The sequence below is a fragment of the Megalobrama amblycephala genome, linkage group LG19 (assembly GCF_018812025.1).
Source record: "Megalobrama amblycephala isolate DHTTF-2021 linkage group LG19, ASM1881202v1, whole genome shotgun sequence".
Classification (NCBI taxonomy): Eukaryota; Metazoa; Chordata; class Actinopteri; order Cypriniformes; family Xenocyprididae; genus Megalobrama; species Megalobrama amblycephala.
In genome coordinates, this window is record NC_063062.1 from 24,281,128 (window position 1) to 24,301,661 (window position 20,534).

The following is a 20,534-nucleotide window of genomic DNA, read 5'->3' on the forward strand; positions in this document are numbered from 1 at the left end:
TTAAGATCAAAATACACACCGCAAAACATGGCGCCCAACGTGGGGCATTGATCCATCGACCCCTGGCCACGGTCGATCGAGCAATGCTTTCCCATTCGCTTCCGCACTCGTGCACTTGAGTTGTAGATATAAAAACTTGGAAAGCTATGAATCACCAGGTAACCTGTAAGACCCAAAAATGTAAATAATCTAGAGGGATTATTTATAGACAGCCCAGAAAGGGTTGAACGCGCGTAGAACAGATAACTTTACGAGCCAGGGAGCCGTAAAGGTTGAAAAAGCTGTAGGAGAGACAGAAAGTCTCACATAGCTAGCCTTAAAGAATGAAAGGCAGAGACGGGCTAAAGATATGACCTGTAAGTGAAGGACGCTTCGCTTATGGCAGGGAGAGCCCAGCGAAAATCCAGCAATGCGTTTAACAATGAGAAAGAAAAATTAGCCTTTCGAGCAGACACACAGGTTCTAGAAATGGAACGTGGCTCCTGTGACAGCAAAATGGTTGAAACTTAAAGACTGAGGTAGGTCTAGCAGCAGCAAGAAGAAAAAGTGTAAACGGGGAAAATGTGTACCTGTGATAAAATTACAGTATGAGGCTCCTAGAACAGGAAAATGTCATAGATACTGTTGATACATAAATCTAAAGAAAAAGTTTTACATTAGTGCCAAAAAGAATACTATTTAAACCACCAGACCTGGATAGAAAATAAGTATCATGGAAGAAATTCACCTAACATAGTCAGAGGACAGTTTTATGAAGTGGAAATAGGCAGGCTAAAAGTCAGACTTTTAATCTGTAACAATATGTGTTGGGAAAATAATCTTAAGTGACATGGTAATTTAAGAAAACATGAATTGAAAATATGATAATTGTTCCCGGAACAGTCGGGATGATTTTAGAGTAAAATAGGTGTACAGGTTAAAGAGTCTGTGAGCAGAAGCTCGGACTCAAAATGTAACAGCGCTGTGTGTAAGATTGTCTCTCACACTGCACTGTTGAGGAGCGAGAAGAGCTCATAGTTAAAGCTTAATGCTTAAAGACTGGAAAACAATAGGTCTAGCAGCAACTGCAAGAAGAAAAAGACTACAAAATAAGTCAGGTAATTTTTCTTTTAATAGAAAGTTAAAGAAAGTTTAAAAGGAGTAACAATACTGTAGTATTGAAAGAATATAATTAAAAATTCCAGACAATGAGGATAATGGAAGATATATTGCCAACAATAAACTTGTTAAATACCAACGCAAAAGGAACTAAAAAATAAATTAATAAATAAATAAAAATAATAATAATCTAGGATGAGAAAAGATGATGTGCCAGGACCCTCTCAGCTATCCGTACTTCAGTATGAGAAGCCTGCGATAGGGAGAGATTTATGAGTCAAGGTGAGACAAAGCCAGAGGAGTTAGAGCTTGTATTCAGAGCTTAAGTTTGACTCTGATACCGGTGATAGTGAAAGCAGAGAATCTGATATATTATATTAAAAAAAGTTAGACTACTGTAACAGTTGACGTAAAAGTAACACTTTAAATATGGAATACATCATTTAAAAAGATGTAATACAAATATTCTGATATAGTGAGAAATAATGTAGGATACTTAAAAAAAAAAAAAAAAAAAAAAAAAAAAAAAAAAAGAAAAGGGCAAAGAAAGTTGTGCCTAACAGAAATTTGACTTACGGACAGATAAAGTCAGCTCGGTGTTCACCCTTAACCGTATTGCTCAAACCGAGGGTCTAAAATGGGAAACAGATTTTAATGCACTAGGAACAATAAGTGGAAAAGTAACTAAAGTTTTAGAACTAGTAATATTGTCATAAAAAAAAAAAAAAAAAAAAAAAAAAAATGGATTCTCAAAAGAGTTAGAGAAAGTAAGATGCCAGCAAGGATATCAAAAGCCAAGAGAGTGAGAGAATTTTCAGAGTCCAGATAAAGAGTTGGAAAAAGACCAGAGTAACAGTGGGATTTTGGTGATTCCAGTCTGGATTTTAACCCTTGGAGTTCAATGACGACCAGAATAGTGTACAACAAAGAATATTGGAATTAAAATTGTAAATATAACTGTGGTTAGTAATATTTTAATTGTCAGTAAATTAGTAAAGGACATTATAATCATATAGTGCTTATGCGGACAGGAGAAAAATGCCCCTGCAAGACAGACCTGTATCAACTGAAGTTTAATTAAAGTAATGAAATTAAAATAATAAATTAAACAGGTTATTATTGAGAGATATTAATGGATAAAAGAAAAAGTTATATTCAGATAATATAACTGTGTGTAGTAATAACTAAATTTTCAAATGACATTTGTACAGACATAAACTGGCTGTTGAAAAACACCAGAAAAATAAAGGGCAATAAATTGAAAGAAAAACTGAAGCTTAGCACGATCTCAGTTTGTAACATGATAATACAATTTAGAGAGAGTTAGTAAAAGTTAAGAAAAGGATTTAAAAACCAAATCAACAGGAGACTACACTAAAAATAAAGTTAGTAGATTTGTTGGACAATGTATATAGTGATGGGGAAAAGGCTATAAAAAAAACAAAAACAAAAAAAAAACATGCTGTATAGCTTAACATATTGCAAATCTAAGGTTACTTTAGTCCTTATTAAAAAGGAAATAATGACTATACAGCTGGGAAAAAATGCTAATATGATAGAGTAACTTAAAACTTAAAAAGTGATTAGAAGTCTGATTAAGTTTAGAAAAAAAAAATAATAATAAGATTGAGAGTAGAAAACTGAAGCAACTTCAGAATGATTGACTAGAAAAGCCTAGAAAAGTTTAGAAAAAGTAGAGATTGAGACTCAAATACCACAGGTTTTCTACAGGAAAACTTTGCTAGCAGGTAAGAATGAATATGATTTTTATTTTGCTAAAATAAAATACTGAATTACTGATATTACAGGTTATACAATTTATTAGCAGTAAGAAATTGTAAGATATTTAGTGATTAAAACAAGTAAAGAAGAAAAAGAAAAAAGTTATAATTGGCAAAAGCATAATTAAAACCATAAGATCCACCTATACATGTGAAGTACTATGATTTTATTTATACAGAAACTGTATTTTTAAAGTCAAAATTATATTGTAGAATTATTAAAGAGGTTAGGAAACCTGATACTAATAGCTAAATTCAAAGAGAGTCATTTAGGATAGTGACTAAGTCAAGTTTAATGCTTTAAGCTGAAGGAAAAAGCCATGATAGAAAAACAGAATAAGAGATGGAAAAGTGATCTTAAATAAATTTAGATTACAATGTTAGGTCTATACCTAAGACTTTTAGGAAAAAGAAAATGCTTTTACTTAAATAATAATAATAATTATATTAATATTATTAGATTTAAAAGTAATTTTAATTTGTGAGCTGGGTTTTTTAATGGTAGAAGGTATTAAAATGAATTTAATGTCCATCCTTCCAGCCTCTAAAGTTAGCCAAGGAAACACTCTGGATGGATGGTAGTTGAAATGTGTATTTAATCAATTGATTTTGAAGTCTTTTATAAAGAATAAAATGTTTAAAAGCTGTAGAGGTTGTACTCAAATTGCTTAGGAAGTAAAGTTTGAGGATACATATAAAAATCATGATTAATGATTTAAAATAAAAAAAAAAAAATAAAAAAAAATTATTATTGATTGATGTGGTTGAGTTTTTAGCATTTTGACAAATACACAGTGTGTAAAATATTACAAAATATATATAAATTATATAGTTTAATGGGTTACATTAAAATTAGGATAGTCGAATGGCAAAGCCTATTCACACTTAAAAGGGGATGATTAAACTAGACAGAATTAAGCAAAAGAAGTGTTAGTGCGATTAAAGGAGATTTTCTAATGTATACATTAAACAATAAAACATTAGACAATAGATTTGAATATTAGTACAATAGGATATCAATAATAGAAAAAAGACATACCTGTTTGAAAAGAAACTGGCAATAGAGAAAATCCATTGTGCTTGATTGTTTTTGTTAATAAAAAGTTAGCAGTTCTTTGTAAAAGATATTCCAAGCTGAAAAGTTGGGACCAAAGTCAGAAGCTCATATGACGAAGATTTAAAAAGTGCCTCAAATACAAAAATTAAAATTAATAAATGGTAATAAAAGGAAAATAGATATCTTATGTTGTAACAGCTGTCAGTGACAAAAAGTTAGAAAAAGGAAAAGAAAAAAAAGATTTGTTTAAGAAGTATAATTGTTGGTAAAAAAAAATATGTGCACTGAAGATTTAATTTTGAAGCAGGAGAAACAAGCCGAGATAAGAGAGTCAGTTCCAGGCACAGCCCAGAACGCAGAGCTCACGGGTGTGTCAAGGTCACTCTGTAAAATGAGGAATGAGAATTTTACCAGACATCCCAGCAAAAGTGTAAAACTATTTTTAATGGAAAAAAAAATAGATTATGCCAAATTAAAAGGTAAATAAATCTGATTCCTGATTTAGTTAAAATGTAGAAAAGTTGTGAGGACTTAACCTTTTTACCCAACCAGACAATTCTAAAGAAAACACAGTAATATCTGTGGCAATAATAAAGCTTGAATGAGAGAGGGGCAGTACTAGGAGAAACAGAACGTAATAATAAACAAAAGACTTATGAACAAGTTTGTGACCTAAGTGAAAATATGATTGAAGTTTGACAGATAACAAGATACATATTCCTAAATGAGGACAGACATATTGAGAAATAGGATTACAATATTAAAAGGTATTAAAAGATATAACTGAACTATAAAGGTTAAAGATATAAATGAAGTATAAAGGAAGAGTAGGTGTATATATATGAGAGTATAATAACAATATATGACAGAGTGAATCAAATATGGAGGTTATAGATAACAAGGAAAAATATATTTAAATAATTAATTAAGTGGGTTACATGGTTCATGGATTTTTAGACTGACAGTCACTGGGGTTGCATGAGTGCATTCTCAGTGCTTGGTCGCACCAGGAAAGGAATTTGTTGTAAAATCTGTGCCAAATTGATATAAGGATGATCCACTGAAGCAGCCAGAAGAAACAGAGAGAGATAGAGAAAGAAAGAATGGATCACCAGAATGAAATTTGAAAATTTGCAAACATAACAAAAGCATTTGTCATTTTAAATTCAGAAGAGATAGTGACTGCTTTTGTTCTGACCACGAAACAGTTGTAGTATATTATATTTTAGGGAAATAAAGTTTGAATATTGATTAACTGAAATAATTTAATTCAAGTATTAAGATATGCACCAGAAGGATAGAAATGCTAAAAAGCTGTAGCCAACTGATAAAAGTTGCATGCAAGATGAAATGAATGAAATTAATGTTTTTAATTTTGCAGCTATTATTTAGCAAATATAAAATTACCAATTGCTTAATGCAAAGTGAGGTAAAAACTATCTGAATAAAGTTACAGAGATTAACCATTTAAAAAATTGAAAAGAATTATAAAAGTTTGGATAGTTGACAAAACTATTGGATTATTAGAACATTTCCTCTGATATAAAGGGAATTTGTTTATTGCTATGAAAAAACAATGTGATAGAAGATATTTAACAATAAAATTATGAATACTATAATTTTAGTAAAGATAACTAGTCAGAAAGATATTAGGACTAAGAATAATTCAATCATAAAATGAAATGCATACTGTCAACGAACATCGGGGGAAAAAAAAAAATGTTTTTTTTTTTAGAAAGAGACAGGTAGGTTAATAACACCTGTAAAACTAATTCACTAAATAAATAACATGCACAAATGTGTTGGGAAGGTATTAGAATATACAGTATTTACTGTGATGATTCAGTTAAAAATACAACCAGGGTTCAGAGAGGAACTAAAGGTTAAACCACTGATAATGCCTGAAAACTGCTGAAAAGTTGAATATTTTAGAAGGAGCCATGGAGGTAAAAAAGAGCCTTGTGTGTGTCTGCCAGGAATGTAGGATGAGTTATCCTCAAAGTAATAATGACCCAGAGACTAAGTGAGCACATGGATGATTAGGACTGCCTATGGTCCGGGATACAGTGGAATACAATGTGATGAATGTGTGGAAGACATTCATCAGAAGTAACTTGCTGGTATATGTGGTAGGCATAGAATTTGGGGCATGGACCTATGGTGATTTAACCAGTAAAGGCAAAATTGAAGGGACAAAGGTGTAGAATCAGAAACAGCTGGGTATTTCTAGCGTTGTATCTGTAGTCAAAAGTATTGACAAACACAAATGACATACAAAGCAAGGGGTTGCTGGTTTTGTCCCAGGAGATTTGGGAGAAATCTAGAGAGTCTGAAACCTTGCTTTAAAGATGGCAAAATGTTCCAACCAGAAAACTGGTTAATGGGAACAATTGCTAAAAGCTATTTAGAATATAGCAAAAGAATGCATAAATTAATTTCCCAAGAAGGGGAGAATTTGATGAAATGTATTATTATGCTTTATCAACTTTGAAAAATTGGATAAAAATTAAGTGTATAGCAGAGCTGAGTTTCCTATGTGCCAGTGAACTTCAGGAAGGGGGAGAGGAGCTGTATCTCCTGGCAGAGAGCCATGTAAGGACAGGACAGAAGTTCTCTCAGCACAACAGGACAACTCACAGCAGACTGCAGAATTTAATAATAGTGAACAGGACCAACACCTCAGAACCTCAGATTCTTACCTGTGCCATGGGAAAGAGCTGGCACAAGATTAACAGAACAGTAAATTATTAAAAGATTCTGATGTGAGTGGGGTTATTTTGAATTTACTTATCAGAAACAATGAAAGTAAATAAAGACCACAAAGAGCAAGAGCAAATTTTTTGCCCAAAAAGAACAAAAATAATCCTGAAATGTAGAAACATCCAGCCAATAAGAAACTATTTTTGTGGGATAAATTATTAATTTAAAAAACAAACAAACAAACAAACAAACAAACAAACAAAAAAAAACTATAGATGTTGCAAGAATGTGGCTTTTAGTTGATTTTACTGTACAATTGATTGTACAATTGACCATAACTTTTGGAAGTAAAAGAATAAAAACATATACTTATAAAATAATAATTCATAATAATTCTTTATAAAATATTAAAGAACAGATATATCTCTGTTGTATGTGAATACAACATTGGAAGAATCGAGCCAATGTGAGAAAAAATAATATAAGAATGTTACTGTAGAAAATCTACAAGTTTGTATTACAGAAAAGTGAAAAAATATATTTAATGTTACATAAAAGGAAGATAATTTGGATTTGGCAGAAAATGCAAGTTATAAAACATATTGACACTGAAGAAGAGCGTCACCAAATGCATTGAAATTAAGTGGTTATATGAAATAAGGAATACCAAACTGGTTTAAAAAAGGCAACAGCAGACATTGAGACATATTCCTCAGATAAAAATTTTAATTAAATATAAAATATTATATGATGGAACAGCTGAGAATTATGGGATATCTATATATGTATACAAGGTATGAAGAATCCAGTAGGTAAACTAGAGTCTACTGGAAGATAGATGAAGTAAATGAGGGGTAAATATTGTAAAAAGCTGAAAAACCTCAATGATATTGGTATGACTAAAACAGCAAGATGTTTTGGGGAGAATGTTCAGACAGAAATGTATGAGTAGAGGAAGGCAGTACTTATACACTATAAGGTGATTATACACTGTAAAACGAAAAGGGACTTTATAAACCTAAAGAAAAATTACTGGAAATTAAAATATTGTAGATAAGAAGGAAAAGTATATATATTTATTTAAAAGCTGGAATAATTTTGGAAAAGGGAAAGAGAAGGTAAACATACCTATAGCAACATTGGTCAGACTTGCCAAAGTTTAAGAAGAAAATGTATGACAAAAATAATATACTGAATTGTGTAAGAATGTAATTTTAGAAAATCTGACAGAGACAAATCCTAAAAACCACAATACAGTTAAGATTAGGATGCTTATTTGGTGATATTGAAACAAATATTTTGAAAACTACTAATAAGTAATTAAGTAGAAGATTATAAGAAAATTAATCAAGAGATAGTGGTGATATAAAACAGAGTAAGAGTGTCCATGGACAGGATAATATTACCTTGTGCTTTTAGTAAGAGTTAGAAATGAAAATTGTCTAAATAAATTCATAAACATAAAAATAATTGAATAAATATGCCAACACTTTATAGAATGAATGTTAATATTAGTGGAATATTTCATGGTTGAGAAGAAATGTATGTTGACAGAAGTATATGGACAGTATATTATTCAAGAAGAAAACATTTTTGTGCACATTTTTGTTTTTAGAAACCTAGAAAGAGTAATATTAATCAGTGGATAAGTATGATGATAGCACAGAGCATATAGGCCAATAATATTTAGAGAGAGTCATTTAAAAAATAGATGATGGAAACTAAGGAAAATATATGCCTCACTATCTATTATATTAAATTGTAATATTTTCTAATATGTAGAAAGAAGATAAAGAGAAGATTTGGACTGAAAAGAGAGAAACTGGGAAACTGAGAAAACAGCCAAAACTATAGTTAGTTATATATGTTATTGTAGAATACAACATAATTAAATTAATAATAGAAAATGAGCTCATTATAAATAAGATGTGCTAGTAGACATATTGTAGTATTTGAAATGACAAGTCATTTTGCTGTGATTGATGCAGGGTGTTTGAACACAGCAAGAGAATAGATAAGGAGGACAAACAAGCTCTCATTATAAACCAAGAGCACTGAACGTCCTTGAGTGAATCTGAAAACCCTGAAAGAAGGGGGCAGAAGTAGCATAAGGAGTCCTGTATAGTTTGTGTATGCTTATTCAGTTATAAGATAGATTATAGCAAGTAACGACAGCAATGCATCCAGCAGCACTGAGACCTTAGCTGGGGTCAGTGAAACCCTTTAGGAAATCCTGGAACTCAGGAGAGCTTTAGGGGGAGAACCCTTGACAAGACCATTTAATTTCTGGGGTGTGTTGAGGATTACAAAAGTATAAGATACCACCTGAAAATGATGTACCAAAGGATGAACCTTATAATGGGGATTTATGTAAAGATTTATTATAATAAATTACTTTATTAAAAGTATGATTTACGCTTTAAATGCTTGAAAGCCATTGTGTGAATTAGAGACATTATTGGCTTCAGTTGACTTTGAAATATAGTATAAGAAGTGGCTGTTGGCACTTGGTGTAATAGCAATTTGTATGTGTGAAAGTAGTATAGTTTTTAGTGTAAAGACATCTGAAATAGTATATTAAGGAAGTTAAAATATGTTTTATGGTAACTGAAGATGAAACTCTATGATTGTAGTACAGGTTATAAGATTCATTAGTACATTTTTGAATTTAAAATATGAAATGCTTAAATGATGGTGAATTTTAAGCTTGGAAGACACATTTTGTTTTCAAAATTGACAATGGGAACCTTATTGGAACAAAATGATTTATTGATATAGAATATATAATTTATGTTTGAACATAATTCAGAAAGTATCAGAAAGACTACTGTTGATTAATTACTGGATTGTTTTGAAAATAATGAGTGTACTGAATGAATAATGAATGAACTAGAGAAACCATTTTTGTAATGTATTATTTGTAATGTTAATATTTACTATGTATTATATGTAAATGCAACAATAAGTGCAACAATGTTGAATGAAATGAATTGCTTGAAAATATTTCACCCAGAGTTTGGCAATTAGATATTTACAAACTGATGGATAAGGAACCTTGTGCACTGTTTGAATTGGTTGAATGTATGGGGTATTTTAAATTTGTAGCTGGAGCAAGAAACACCCCATATACTCATTTTGTGCCCAAAAGATCCGAGGGAATGCAGTCGGCCCAAGTTTCCAGGGTACATGGCCTGGAAGCTCAGATCCCCTTTGGCTTCTGCAAACTGTCTAAGCCAGGGGAGGAGCCGCACCTTCCTTTGGGAGGACCTGAAGGGTGCTCAAAGTAATCAATGGATTCTTTGTAAGATCCAAATTTGGCTTAAACTTGAAAATCAAGCAGAGCACAAAGTTTTGCCCTTAAATGATTCTGTACAGAAATATAATTGATTATTAAAATTATGGGAACCAGAAAACTGGGTGGAATGTTACCTGAATGTGTTACTAACTAATATGTTTAAGAATTGTGAACAAATGTACATGTTACTGTTAAAATTTAAAGTGAACAACGTTTGTGTGCCACAACTATGCTTGAATAATGATGTTGAATAATGAGTCAGGATAATTGCATGAAGGGGGTGTTGTATTATATCAAGAAAATGCAATTACCCTGCCTCCTTGTTAAGGTTTTGGATGTCTGTTGCTACACATTTGGCCAATGTATTAAATATTAGGTATTGCTTACAATATTCATTATATTGTATGGCCAGAGATGTACAGTTATCGTTAGATATGCGTGTATGGCTGTTTACGAGGAGGAGGAGCAGAACTGGACTGCAGCACACAGAAGTGTGTGTGGTTCTATGTGTGTGTGCTCAAGGACACAGAGAACTGTGGTTCTACTCCAAGAACCTTATAAGGACATCAGCCATCTTGGCTGAGTTTACTGGAGTCCAAGGACACAAAAGCCAGACAGCTTGCACCTGCGAGGCCTTGAGAAGGGTCTGGAAACTTTGGGAAAGTTACAATGTACGTCAATCAAGAAGATAACGTAACGTCTGTGATAAACAACACAAGTATAAAAGACTGATGAGCTGATTGCCTCTTCGGATACTGATACGTCAGTACCCCCGACGCCTAGAAGCCCAGAGCTGAGGACAAGAAACCCCAAGCTGAAGATGGGAAGCCCAGAGCTGACTACACCTTTGACTCAAGAGTGATTACTGTATTTTATACCTTTAATGATTAAGTTTTATTCGCCTTTACATTTTTGTTTATTATAAAAGAAAAGTAACCAATTAAAAGAAATTTAATTGATTACAAAAGCTGCCTACCTTAGCTTGATTTATAGTGTTTTAAGACTTTGAACAAGAACGTACCACAGAGGAGTCTTCTGACCAAATTGTAAGTAATTTAAAATGCTTATAATTTAGGCCAGACTCGACTTACTTTACCTAACCTGAGAATAATAAATAATAAGGTTAAAAGGTGTTAAGATCAAAATACACACCGCAAAACAAAATATACAAGTTAACTCTACAAAGTAGTAGTAAGTAGTATTAAGTCAGAAATTATGACCTAATTTGCTTGAAAATTGAGGCAATCAGTTTCCACAGCTTTAAGTAAAGTCAACTTATTACTTTTTACAGTGTAACCCAAAGTAGTAAATCCAAAGTAACCCAGCTCCACTGGGTTAATAAAAGCCTTCTGAAGTGAAGCAATGGGTTTTTTGTAATAAAAAAAATATCGGTAACACTTTACAATAAGGTTCATAGAGTACCTCAGAGATGACGTGTTTTTGTATGCAAAACCTGGAAGCGAGTTAGCATTTTAATACTTCTGGTTCCATCGCCCTAAAGTCTATGGGGTTTTTGAATGGGTTTTTGCTAAATTGCCTGAAATAAGGTCTGTGGTTAACAAAGCCTCTAAATATTTTCACGTTTTGATCTATGACATAAAACACCAGTTAGGGCTGCACGATAATGGTTAAACTGATAATCACAATTATTTTGCTCAAAATCAATCACGATTATTCGATCAAAAAGGGTAATGTAGTTATGGCCATTTTGCACATTCTTACCAACCTACACTTCACCCAAAAGGCCTGTAGGTGGCACACCATCCTCATTTAACCAACTATGATAACTTCGTTAGATGGTAAATCAATACGCATGGTTTTGGTGAGCGCTGTGTAATCTGTATTCACATTAGATTTTAAAGCAACGCAATTCATTTGCAAATGAGACAAACCACAGATTCAGATTACCCTGCAAATTCGTAAAGCAAAGAACAATGCTTTTTGATATAGCCTATATATATATATATATATAAAAATGTCCCTGGCTAGGGATATTCTAAAATACTTAACGTGAAAAACACTTAACGTGGCTTAATGTACTGAGTATTTAAGTATTTTTTTGTAAAGTATGCTTTATTAGTATAGTGTTTACTAAGTTGGGTCTTTTAATGTCACTGTCTTAGTACATTAAGCCACGTTAAGCATTTTCTTTATGGGAGGAAAATGTTTCATTAGACATGTTGCATTCATATTCTGGGCACATCTGCTTTTCTGTATAGTATGCTTTATTAGTATGGTGTTCACTAGGTTTGGTTTGTTAACACTTTTAGTAAAGCCACGTTAAGCTTTTTCACGTTAAGAATTTTAGAACATTCCAGTGGCAATGTGATATCATCAACTGATTAGCATGAAAACAATATTGTGACGATTATTTGTAATCAATCGAGAGCAGCAGATATCATTATCGCGATTAAAATACGATTAATCGTGCAGCCCTAACACCAGTTATAAAACGGGTGTGATTTTATAAACCTTTATTGTGTCTTAAAAATGGTGGTTGCTAACAAGTTGCTAAAAGGGACTACTTCCTTTGGCGGGGACTTTAGACATCATCATGACAAACAGAAGACTTGAAATTGATTCGGCCATAGCTAGTGCTTCTGAGATGGTCAGCGTGTTTTTTTTTCCCTGGCGAATTGGCAAATGGTATGCAAACACAGTATACAATCAAACATAATACAGTGAAAGAATCTTTAAAGTTTATTTGGGGCACAATGATCAAGCATAAGAATTTTTAAACAAAGAAAATATTAAGGTTTATATTAACTAACAAAATAAATAAAATATTAACAAAAGAAAAATCTCAGAGGCATGCATAAACAATTATTTTCTAACATTTTTAGACAAAACAAATGGACAATTTCTCATGAAAAAGTGGATAAGCATTCATACACAGCACAGATCAATCAGCGAGCATGTTTTTTAAATAAAGTTGTTTTTTTAAATAAAGTTTGAGGAAGCTTGGTGGTGGTGACGTTGATCCACGACTATGGTGTATATAGCCTACTGTTAGCTTTTTTATATCTGATGACTTTATTTAGGCTTCAAAATAGAGGAGCTTGAGTTTGTTGCCCAGCCCTATTTGTTTGAACAATGAGAGGTGTCTAAGCTTACATTACTCATACATCCTGTGTCATACATCGCGTCAGGGGGTTACTCCTTATGCATATGGTTACTCAGTATGCATAAGGTCATCCGCCGGAAACGAATTATTTGAATTAATATGGATATTTTCTTACAAAAACGCATTGCCTCGGTTCAAATGCCTTTATTAACCCCCTGGAACCATATGGATTACTTTGGATTATGGATGGGCAAATATTCTTTTAGTTCAAACAATATGTGCACACCCCTAATTGATGGATGCATTTTTTGCTTCAAAATGTGGCCCCCCATTTTAAATATCTCCAATTGTGTTCATCTGAATGAAGATAGTCACATACACCTAGGATGGCTTGAGTGTCAGTAAATCATGGGATAATTTTCATTTTTGGTTGAACTATCCCTTTAAATAGACATTTATAATACGTCTAAGATTTTTATGATTTAGAATGTATGTAACACTGCTTTTTCCAAGATGCTGATCAAACGTTTGAACAACAGTTTTCCAGATTAAGCACTCTTTAGCAGACATCTTAGAGACTTACCTGTGCTATCTGTGAAATAAAATACAAAATGTTCAAAAATACTCAGCAATGTGATTATTTCATTGATTATTTTCTTGAGTAATCAGCAGTAGGTTTAATCAGTGACATTATTAAAGGTGCTAAAGAGGATGTTTTGCTTTATACATTTTTGCAATATTACTTGAAACGGTCTTTACTAACTGATAAAAGACTATTTATTAGGTGCACTGAAAGGAATAATATTAAAGGTCCCGTTTTTCGTGTTTTTCTTGAAGCTTTGATTGTGTTTATAGTGTGCAATATAACATGTGTTCATGTTTCGCATGTAAAAAAACAGTATTTTTCACATAATTTACTTATCTGTATACCACTGTTTCCACTGTCATAAAAACAGGCTGATGACTTCCTTGTTCTATGAAGTCCCTCCTTCAGAAATATGTAACGAGTTCTGATTGTGCCAGCGGTTCCTGTGTTGTGATTCGACAGCAGTTTAGCGAACCTTGCCCGGAAAGGTCATGCCTCTTACCATAACGTGGAGATGCACGCACTCAGTGTTATTGTAAAAATTTCTTTAATTTTACCCTATCAATCTGAGCTGGAATCAGACCCGGTGATTGGACTGAGGGATGAAAATAACAGCGTTTCGACGACATGGCGACAAACACAGTCTACAAACGCAACTCTTGTGTATTCCTGTGGGCGGAGGTTAGTCAAAAAACTGTTTTAGTGACGTCATTAAAGGAGGAAGTAGAGGGATGTAGTCCAAACTGGCCGTTCGATGTAGGCGACTTCTGTTAAATAAAATATCTCGCTTGGCATTGAACTTTGAGCTTTAAAATTTTACAGATTTTATTTATACTCTAACAACAACATTACACACTAACTAAAGTTTGAAACATGGGATCACGAAGAACGGGACCTTTAATATACATCATCTGTGCACGAGGTAGGGCCTTAAAAACATCAGCCAATCACATAAACGATTGGCCCTCTGGCTTGTCAATCACTGCCGTGAAGTTCCTTGTGAGAGACGTGCGCGGATTGGCCCTCTGGCTTGTCAATCATGACGTTCCTTGTGAGAGACGAGCGCGGCTGCGCGCTCCAGTAACTTTCCACACTCCACAGGCGCCGCATGCAATGTTTTTGTCAGGAGAAAGGAGTAACAACTGCAGATTATGAGTTACATGTGGTGAGTCCGACATAATGAATCCATTAACACGACACAGCGAATGCCGGTGGTAAACACTCGTGTTCCAATACTCGTGCACGAGTTTTGGGAGGCATTCCCTCGAAATTCTTACACATGCGCTCATTTAAAAAACTCAGTCTTTGGTTTCTCAGTTGACGAAAAGATCCTCTTTAGCACCTTTAATAGATTTGCTATCCGGCATCTTCTCGTCACCCCCTCAACCTGCTTCCCTTAGTGTTTTTACATGTTGAAAAGGTGAAAAACATTACATTGTCCAGTTTTCTCCCTGAACGATGATGTGAGTTACTATAGCATTTCTTGATGCAACATGAATGACCTACAATGGGGACATTTTTCACAATCATGACAGAAAATCAAAACGGACTTAAAACTCACTACAAGAGAGGCAGCGTGATCCTCCTAATATGGTGTCTAAAGAAGACAGTTACCCAGAAATCAACACTGCATGACAGCAGTTTCACATTCTCTATAGAAAAAAAAAGCCAATTCCAAACCAGGTGAACATCGGTAATACAGGCATTTGCGAGCTGTACAATATGAGAAAAGAGTTCAAAAAGACAAAGAAATAACCAACACAGTCACATATCATGCAAAGATATGGTGCCGCACATATTGTCAATAAAAGCTGTGTGTAAAAAAATATTTTAAAAATCGTAATTAAAATCGAAATTTGCAATATTGATCAAAAAATCGTGATAGTATTTTTTTGTCCATATCGCACAGCCCTAGTTGCAAATCTATTTGTTCTTTAAGTCAGAAGTAGTGCAAGCACATAAACACGGCATCAGTTTACGGTCAGGAAAATTACAAGCAGGCATATTGAAATCTGCAGGAAGGTAGCTTTTTAAAGTTCACTCAACATTTATTCACCCTCACACTGATAAAAATTATATGCTTGATTTACTTAAAAAAATATAATGAATTCTTTTGCATAATTTTATTACGTAGATCTAACAAGACTAGTCTTTGTACAAACTACTTAATTTTTCTGTTTGTTGAAATAAAATTTGCACATAAAGTTAACTTAATTTTAGCATTCAAGACACATTGGACACATTCAAGAACCATTTTCACAACTTTTACAAAATCTTCACTCTGCAAAGTCTCTTTTTGTTAGGCGTTAGCCAGAAGATGGGTATATTCCCTTTATGGCATGCCCAAAACAGTTGTTTTTATTATTAAAACAACTTTAATTGTTGTTAGCAGGTCCTCAACCCAAGCACATGTTCTACACTTCACCACGATGGTAACCCCAAAACTATTAACATAACAGAAACTTTTAAATACCAACATAATAGAACAGTAAACATTAAAAAGTCTCTCCATTTTCTCATGTTGCTAAAAACTGCTTAAAATAACAGTTTATTTCAACATTTACACTCCTAGATCAGCCCCTTTGCAAAGCATGATGGGTTGTGAAAGTCTTGTTTGATTGAGTCCTGGTTGAGTTTACTTGATTGAAACATGTTATTTTAATATGAAAACATCAAGTTAAGTCAAAAAGTAATTGTTTTAAGTCAAATTAACATGAAGCAATTAAATTTGAACCAGAAACCTAATACAATGGTGTTGAATCAAAATAAGTTGTTTACATAAAGTGAACAGCATCAAAAAATCATTTTTTTGAGTGCATGTTGTTCTAAAACCATAAGACTTCTGTTCATCTTCAGAACATGATATCATCTTCAGAACATGATATCAACGATGATATTTTTCTCAATTTTTCTAAATCTATTTAAAGCAGAACTAAGTAACTTTTTTTTACCTTCATAAATAGTTTTCTAAGTCCTTACGATGGTTAATTGACTTGTAGTGGTGTGTTTGAGGCGTGCACTAACCCCCTCTGGCACGTCTACGCCAAAAAACAGCACTTGCAAGTTGAGCTTCGCCGACCCGACACAATCTCGCCTCATGTTCACGCTCACGCGAGAGTGACAAAATGCTTTACGGTAATTCAAAAACAATGTGTATAATGACTTTATAAGACAATTTCCACCTCCTCTTTCTTGTACTGTATTTGCAAAACTACTGCGCTGGTGAGCATTGTAGTCCAGAGCTGCGCTTGGAGTATTTATGACAGTGTGATTCACTGAAGGAAACTGTAGGGGGAGCTTCGCAAATCTTACTGAGTTCCGCTTTAAAGTCTATGCAACCAAAATGTTCAAGTTCTATGTATGTGCATTGATCAATGTTTGTAATAAAGGGGTGGTTCACTGTTTTTTTTTCTAGGCTTGATTGTGTTTCTGGGGCGCAGTTTAACATGTCTTAATGCTTCATTTTTAAAAAAAAAAAAGCTGTATTTTTCATATATTTTACCTTTATTCTACACCACTGACTCCCCTCTCCTAAAAACACTCTTGAGTTCCTGGTTCTATGAAGCCCCTCTCTCAGAAATACGCAAGGGACTGAGATTAGTTAGAAGGCCCAGTGTATTGTGATCCTACTTTACATTTATTTTGTCCAGAATACGTTGTCACGATTCACGTTGTCTGGAAACGCCACGCCCCTTACCATTTATTTTTTTATTAAAGGCTTGGGGAAGAGTATAAACAATTGTCCTCATTGTCATATAACAATAAAACAATATGCCAGAGTCCAATAGTCTTTCAGTCCAGATTAAGTGCCAAGTCCTTAAACACACTGTTCTCATAGCTTTCAGGTTTTTAGAAGATTCAATAGAATCAAAATACATTTTCATCTCATGTTTAAATCTTAAAAAAAAAAAAAAAGTTTGCGCTTTGAAAATTTACATTTATGAATGTGATATTTGGCGAACAGAAAAATAAGGTTTATAAAATAAATATTTTTCTTTTCGCATTCATATAAGCCATAAATTAAATATTTCTGTATGTAAATTTAAAATTTGGATTCACATAACATTTAATAGTCACAAATGTCACACCAAAATGTCAGTGTGTGAGAGCAATTCCAAAATAAATGTAAAGTAGTTTCAGGTTTCTCTAAACAAAAAGAACAGGGTATTAATATCATTCTTAAGTCTTCTAAGAGAGCACTTATCTGGACAGTCCTCACTGCAGAACACAAGATCCAAGGGGCGGGGTTGGATCTAGATCCAACTCCTCCTACTTTCCATATACCTTACCCTACCCGACACCACCCCTTGGATCTCGAGTGTTCTGCAGTGAGGGGCTACTGCTTATCTGGCATTATGAGTTTAACAACACTCACAGCGTTGATCACAGTTCATATCCGGACCGGAGTCTACTTAAAGGGCACATATTATGCCCCTTTTTACAAGATTTAATTACAGTTATAACTTATGTTGTCTTCTTGCTTTTATCCACAATATTCTAGGGCTGGGACAATACATTGAATTCTCTCTCGAATCGATTCTGAGCATAGCTTTTAAACAGCAGATGGCACTACTATATGTGCTTTAGAAACACTCGTACTGCTTCCATTTCCTTTACACATTCCACTTAAACCTAAAATAATCATTCATAAAGTTAGAAAAAGTTGAAGTAAATTACAAATCTCACGTCATAAAAGCATTCTGAAATATATTTAACCACTTACATGACTCAGCCGAACACACAAACGCTGTCCAGCAGTCTTCTTCGTTAGCGTTTGAGAGTGTACAGTTAAAAACTAGCCTAGAGCGCCATCTGCTGTTAAAACTAAGCTCAGAATCGATTAGAGAGAGAAAATATCAGGATCGATCCAGATTCATTATATAAATCGAGAATCGATGTATCGTCCCAGCCCTACGTACAAGCCTGTTGTACTGGACCCCATCCGAATGATGGCCAAAACTTTCCCGATGAGTTTTATGACGTTTATTGTACTTCACACAAAATATGAAGAGTCCGTTTTCTCTCCAGAAAAATATATGGATAAATATTATCCAGCTTTGTCCATATATATATATATATATATATATATATATATATATATATATATATATATATATACAGTAAAATATCAGCTGCGTGATATATTTATATAGTCGCAAAATGTAAACTATATTTTCACACAGCTCTCTAAATAAAGTTGGATTAAAAAAAAAAAAAAAAAAAAAAATGTTGGATAGGCTTTATAAGTAGGCTAAGTAAGCATGATTTTCTGTGTATTTTTTGTACTGTGAAAAGCACTTCAAAAATAAAACTGATTGGACGACTTTATACGCGATTTCTCGTGAGTAATTTATTTTGTGAATTCTTAAATATTTTTGATTCGCTGATCATTTGGACCAATTTGTGGTCTGGTTTAACCGATTAATTGAAAAGAGCTGACTACAAAGAATTCACAATATAGACTCGCAAATCCGGCATCATTATGGCCCAGAACATTACCTTTAAATTAAGTTAATTTTTTCAGGTCGGGAAGACTCAATATTAAAATTTTTTATTTTGAGTGTGTGTGTGTCTGCGTGCAGGGGCGTAATTTCCACTGGGGACAGGGGGGACATGTGTCTCACAGCAGCCACCGAGCGAACGCACAGAGTAACGTTATAACATTTTCAACACACTCAAATGTATCTAATATGATAAACAGAGCTGCGTTACCTCATACTCATGACCGGAAAAGTGGAAGAGGCGCCGGCGACATTTTTTTAAAATAAAATAAAATATTTAAAAAATGTTTATTTAAAATAAAAGAAGAACTTTTATTTTAAATAAATGTTAATTTATAAGCAGCCTACTTCAGTGTGATGTTACCATATCATCATGCTTAAAACTGGGAATTTGAATAATTGTAATGTGATGATCAGGTGCAGATTTCTAAATCAGAGAATGTCATCGGGTGGATGATTTATTTTTAACAGTGGATTCAGGTACAAGTCAATGTACAGACTTTTTCTTTGTTCAATTTGCACACTGAACATGGGTTGGAGCTCTTTATTTTTAACTCTCAAAGTGCACCAGATTAATGAATTTATCTTTAAAGTGTACAACATTTTCTGCCCTTTTGTTTGTGTGTACAGCAACCAGAATTTACCTCCAGAATTAAGCTTATATGAATAAAGAATCATCTTACCAATGTGAGTGCCACCTCTAGCATGGGAGCTAACGCCAGAGCCCCGTGGAACAGAGGAACACAATCCACACACAATACTGACTCTCTCGGGCTGTCCTTCTTTTTGTGTTTCTCAGCCACCAGCAGCCCGTTCACGGCGCAGTGAGGATATTTAGCAGCGTGCAGCAGCATCTTACAGTACGCTTGAGAGGTCAGTTTTAAGGACATGTTTACAGATCTTACTGTAATCAAATGCCCTATTCTCTTGATATCGTGATACTTGGGAATTAATCAAGTAGTGTTTACAGTGGATGCACTGTCTCTAAACTCCCTTGAACACGCTATTCGCCTATTTACTACACGTCAAACACAACCTCCATTCTAGATTTGATATGAACACGAACAGCCCAGCCTTAACCAGAGTGGTGGCAACTCAGATCCTCCCTCGAGGTGCTCCTTCTAAATCGGGTCTCTGTTAGGACCCAAAGCGATCCCATTGGCTCAGATCACTTTAAATAGGTACTCTCTGTAGCGCCTGATTACAATTCCTACGAAATCATGTTATGGTAAATGCTGTTTGAACTCTTTTTACAGTCTATGTTTGAACTACGTTATAATGACCATAAATGTATGTATGAGTTAGCTTATGTACTAGCATAGCATACAGATACTCAATTAGCCTGATAGCTTATTTTATACACGCATTTGCTATTAACCTAACGTTACATGTATTCACAATAATCTTTAATGTAATTACATGTTACATGTCCAAATATTTCAGCTATAAAAA

General features: G+C 33.7%; 1 protein-coding gene across 1 annotated transcript in view; it reads right to left on the reverse strand.

Annotated features, from left to right (window-relative positions):
- emc8 (ER membrane protein complex subunit 8) overlaps positions 1-20,237 on the reverse strand; it is a 40,881-nt gene extending 20,644 nt beyond the window's left edge. Inside the window, exon 1 of the mRNA XM_048168037.1 lies at positions 19,766-20,237. Within this exon, the coding sequence (XP_048023994.1) occupies positions 19,766-19,972 (207 nt within the window). The 5' untranslated portion in view covers positions 19,973-20,237. The remainder of the gene's footprint in view (positions 1-19,765) is intronic.
- Between the last annotated feature and the right edge of the window lie 297 nt (positions 20,238-20,534).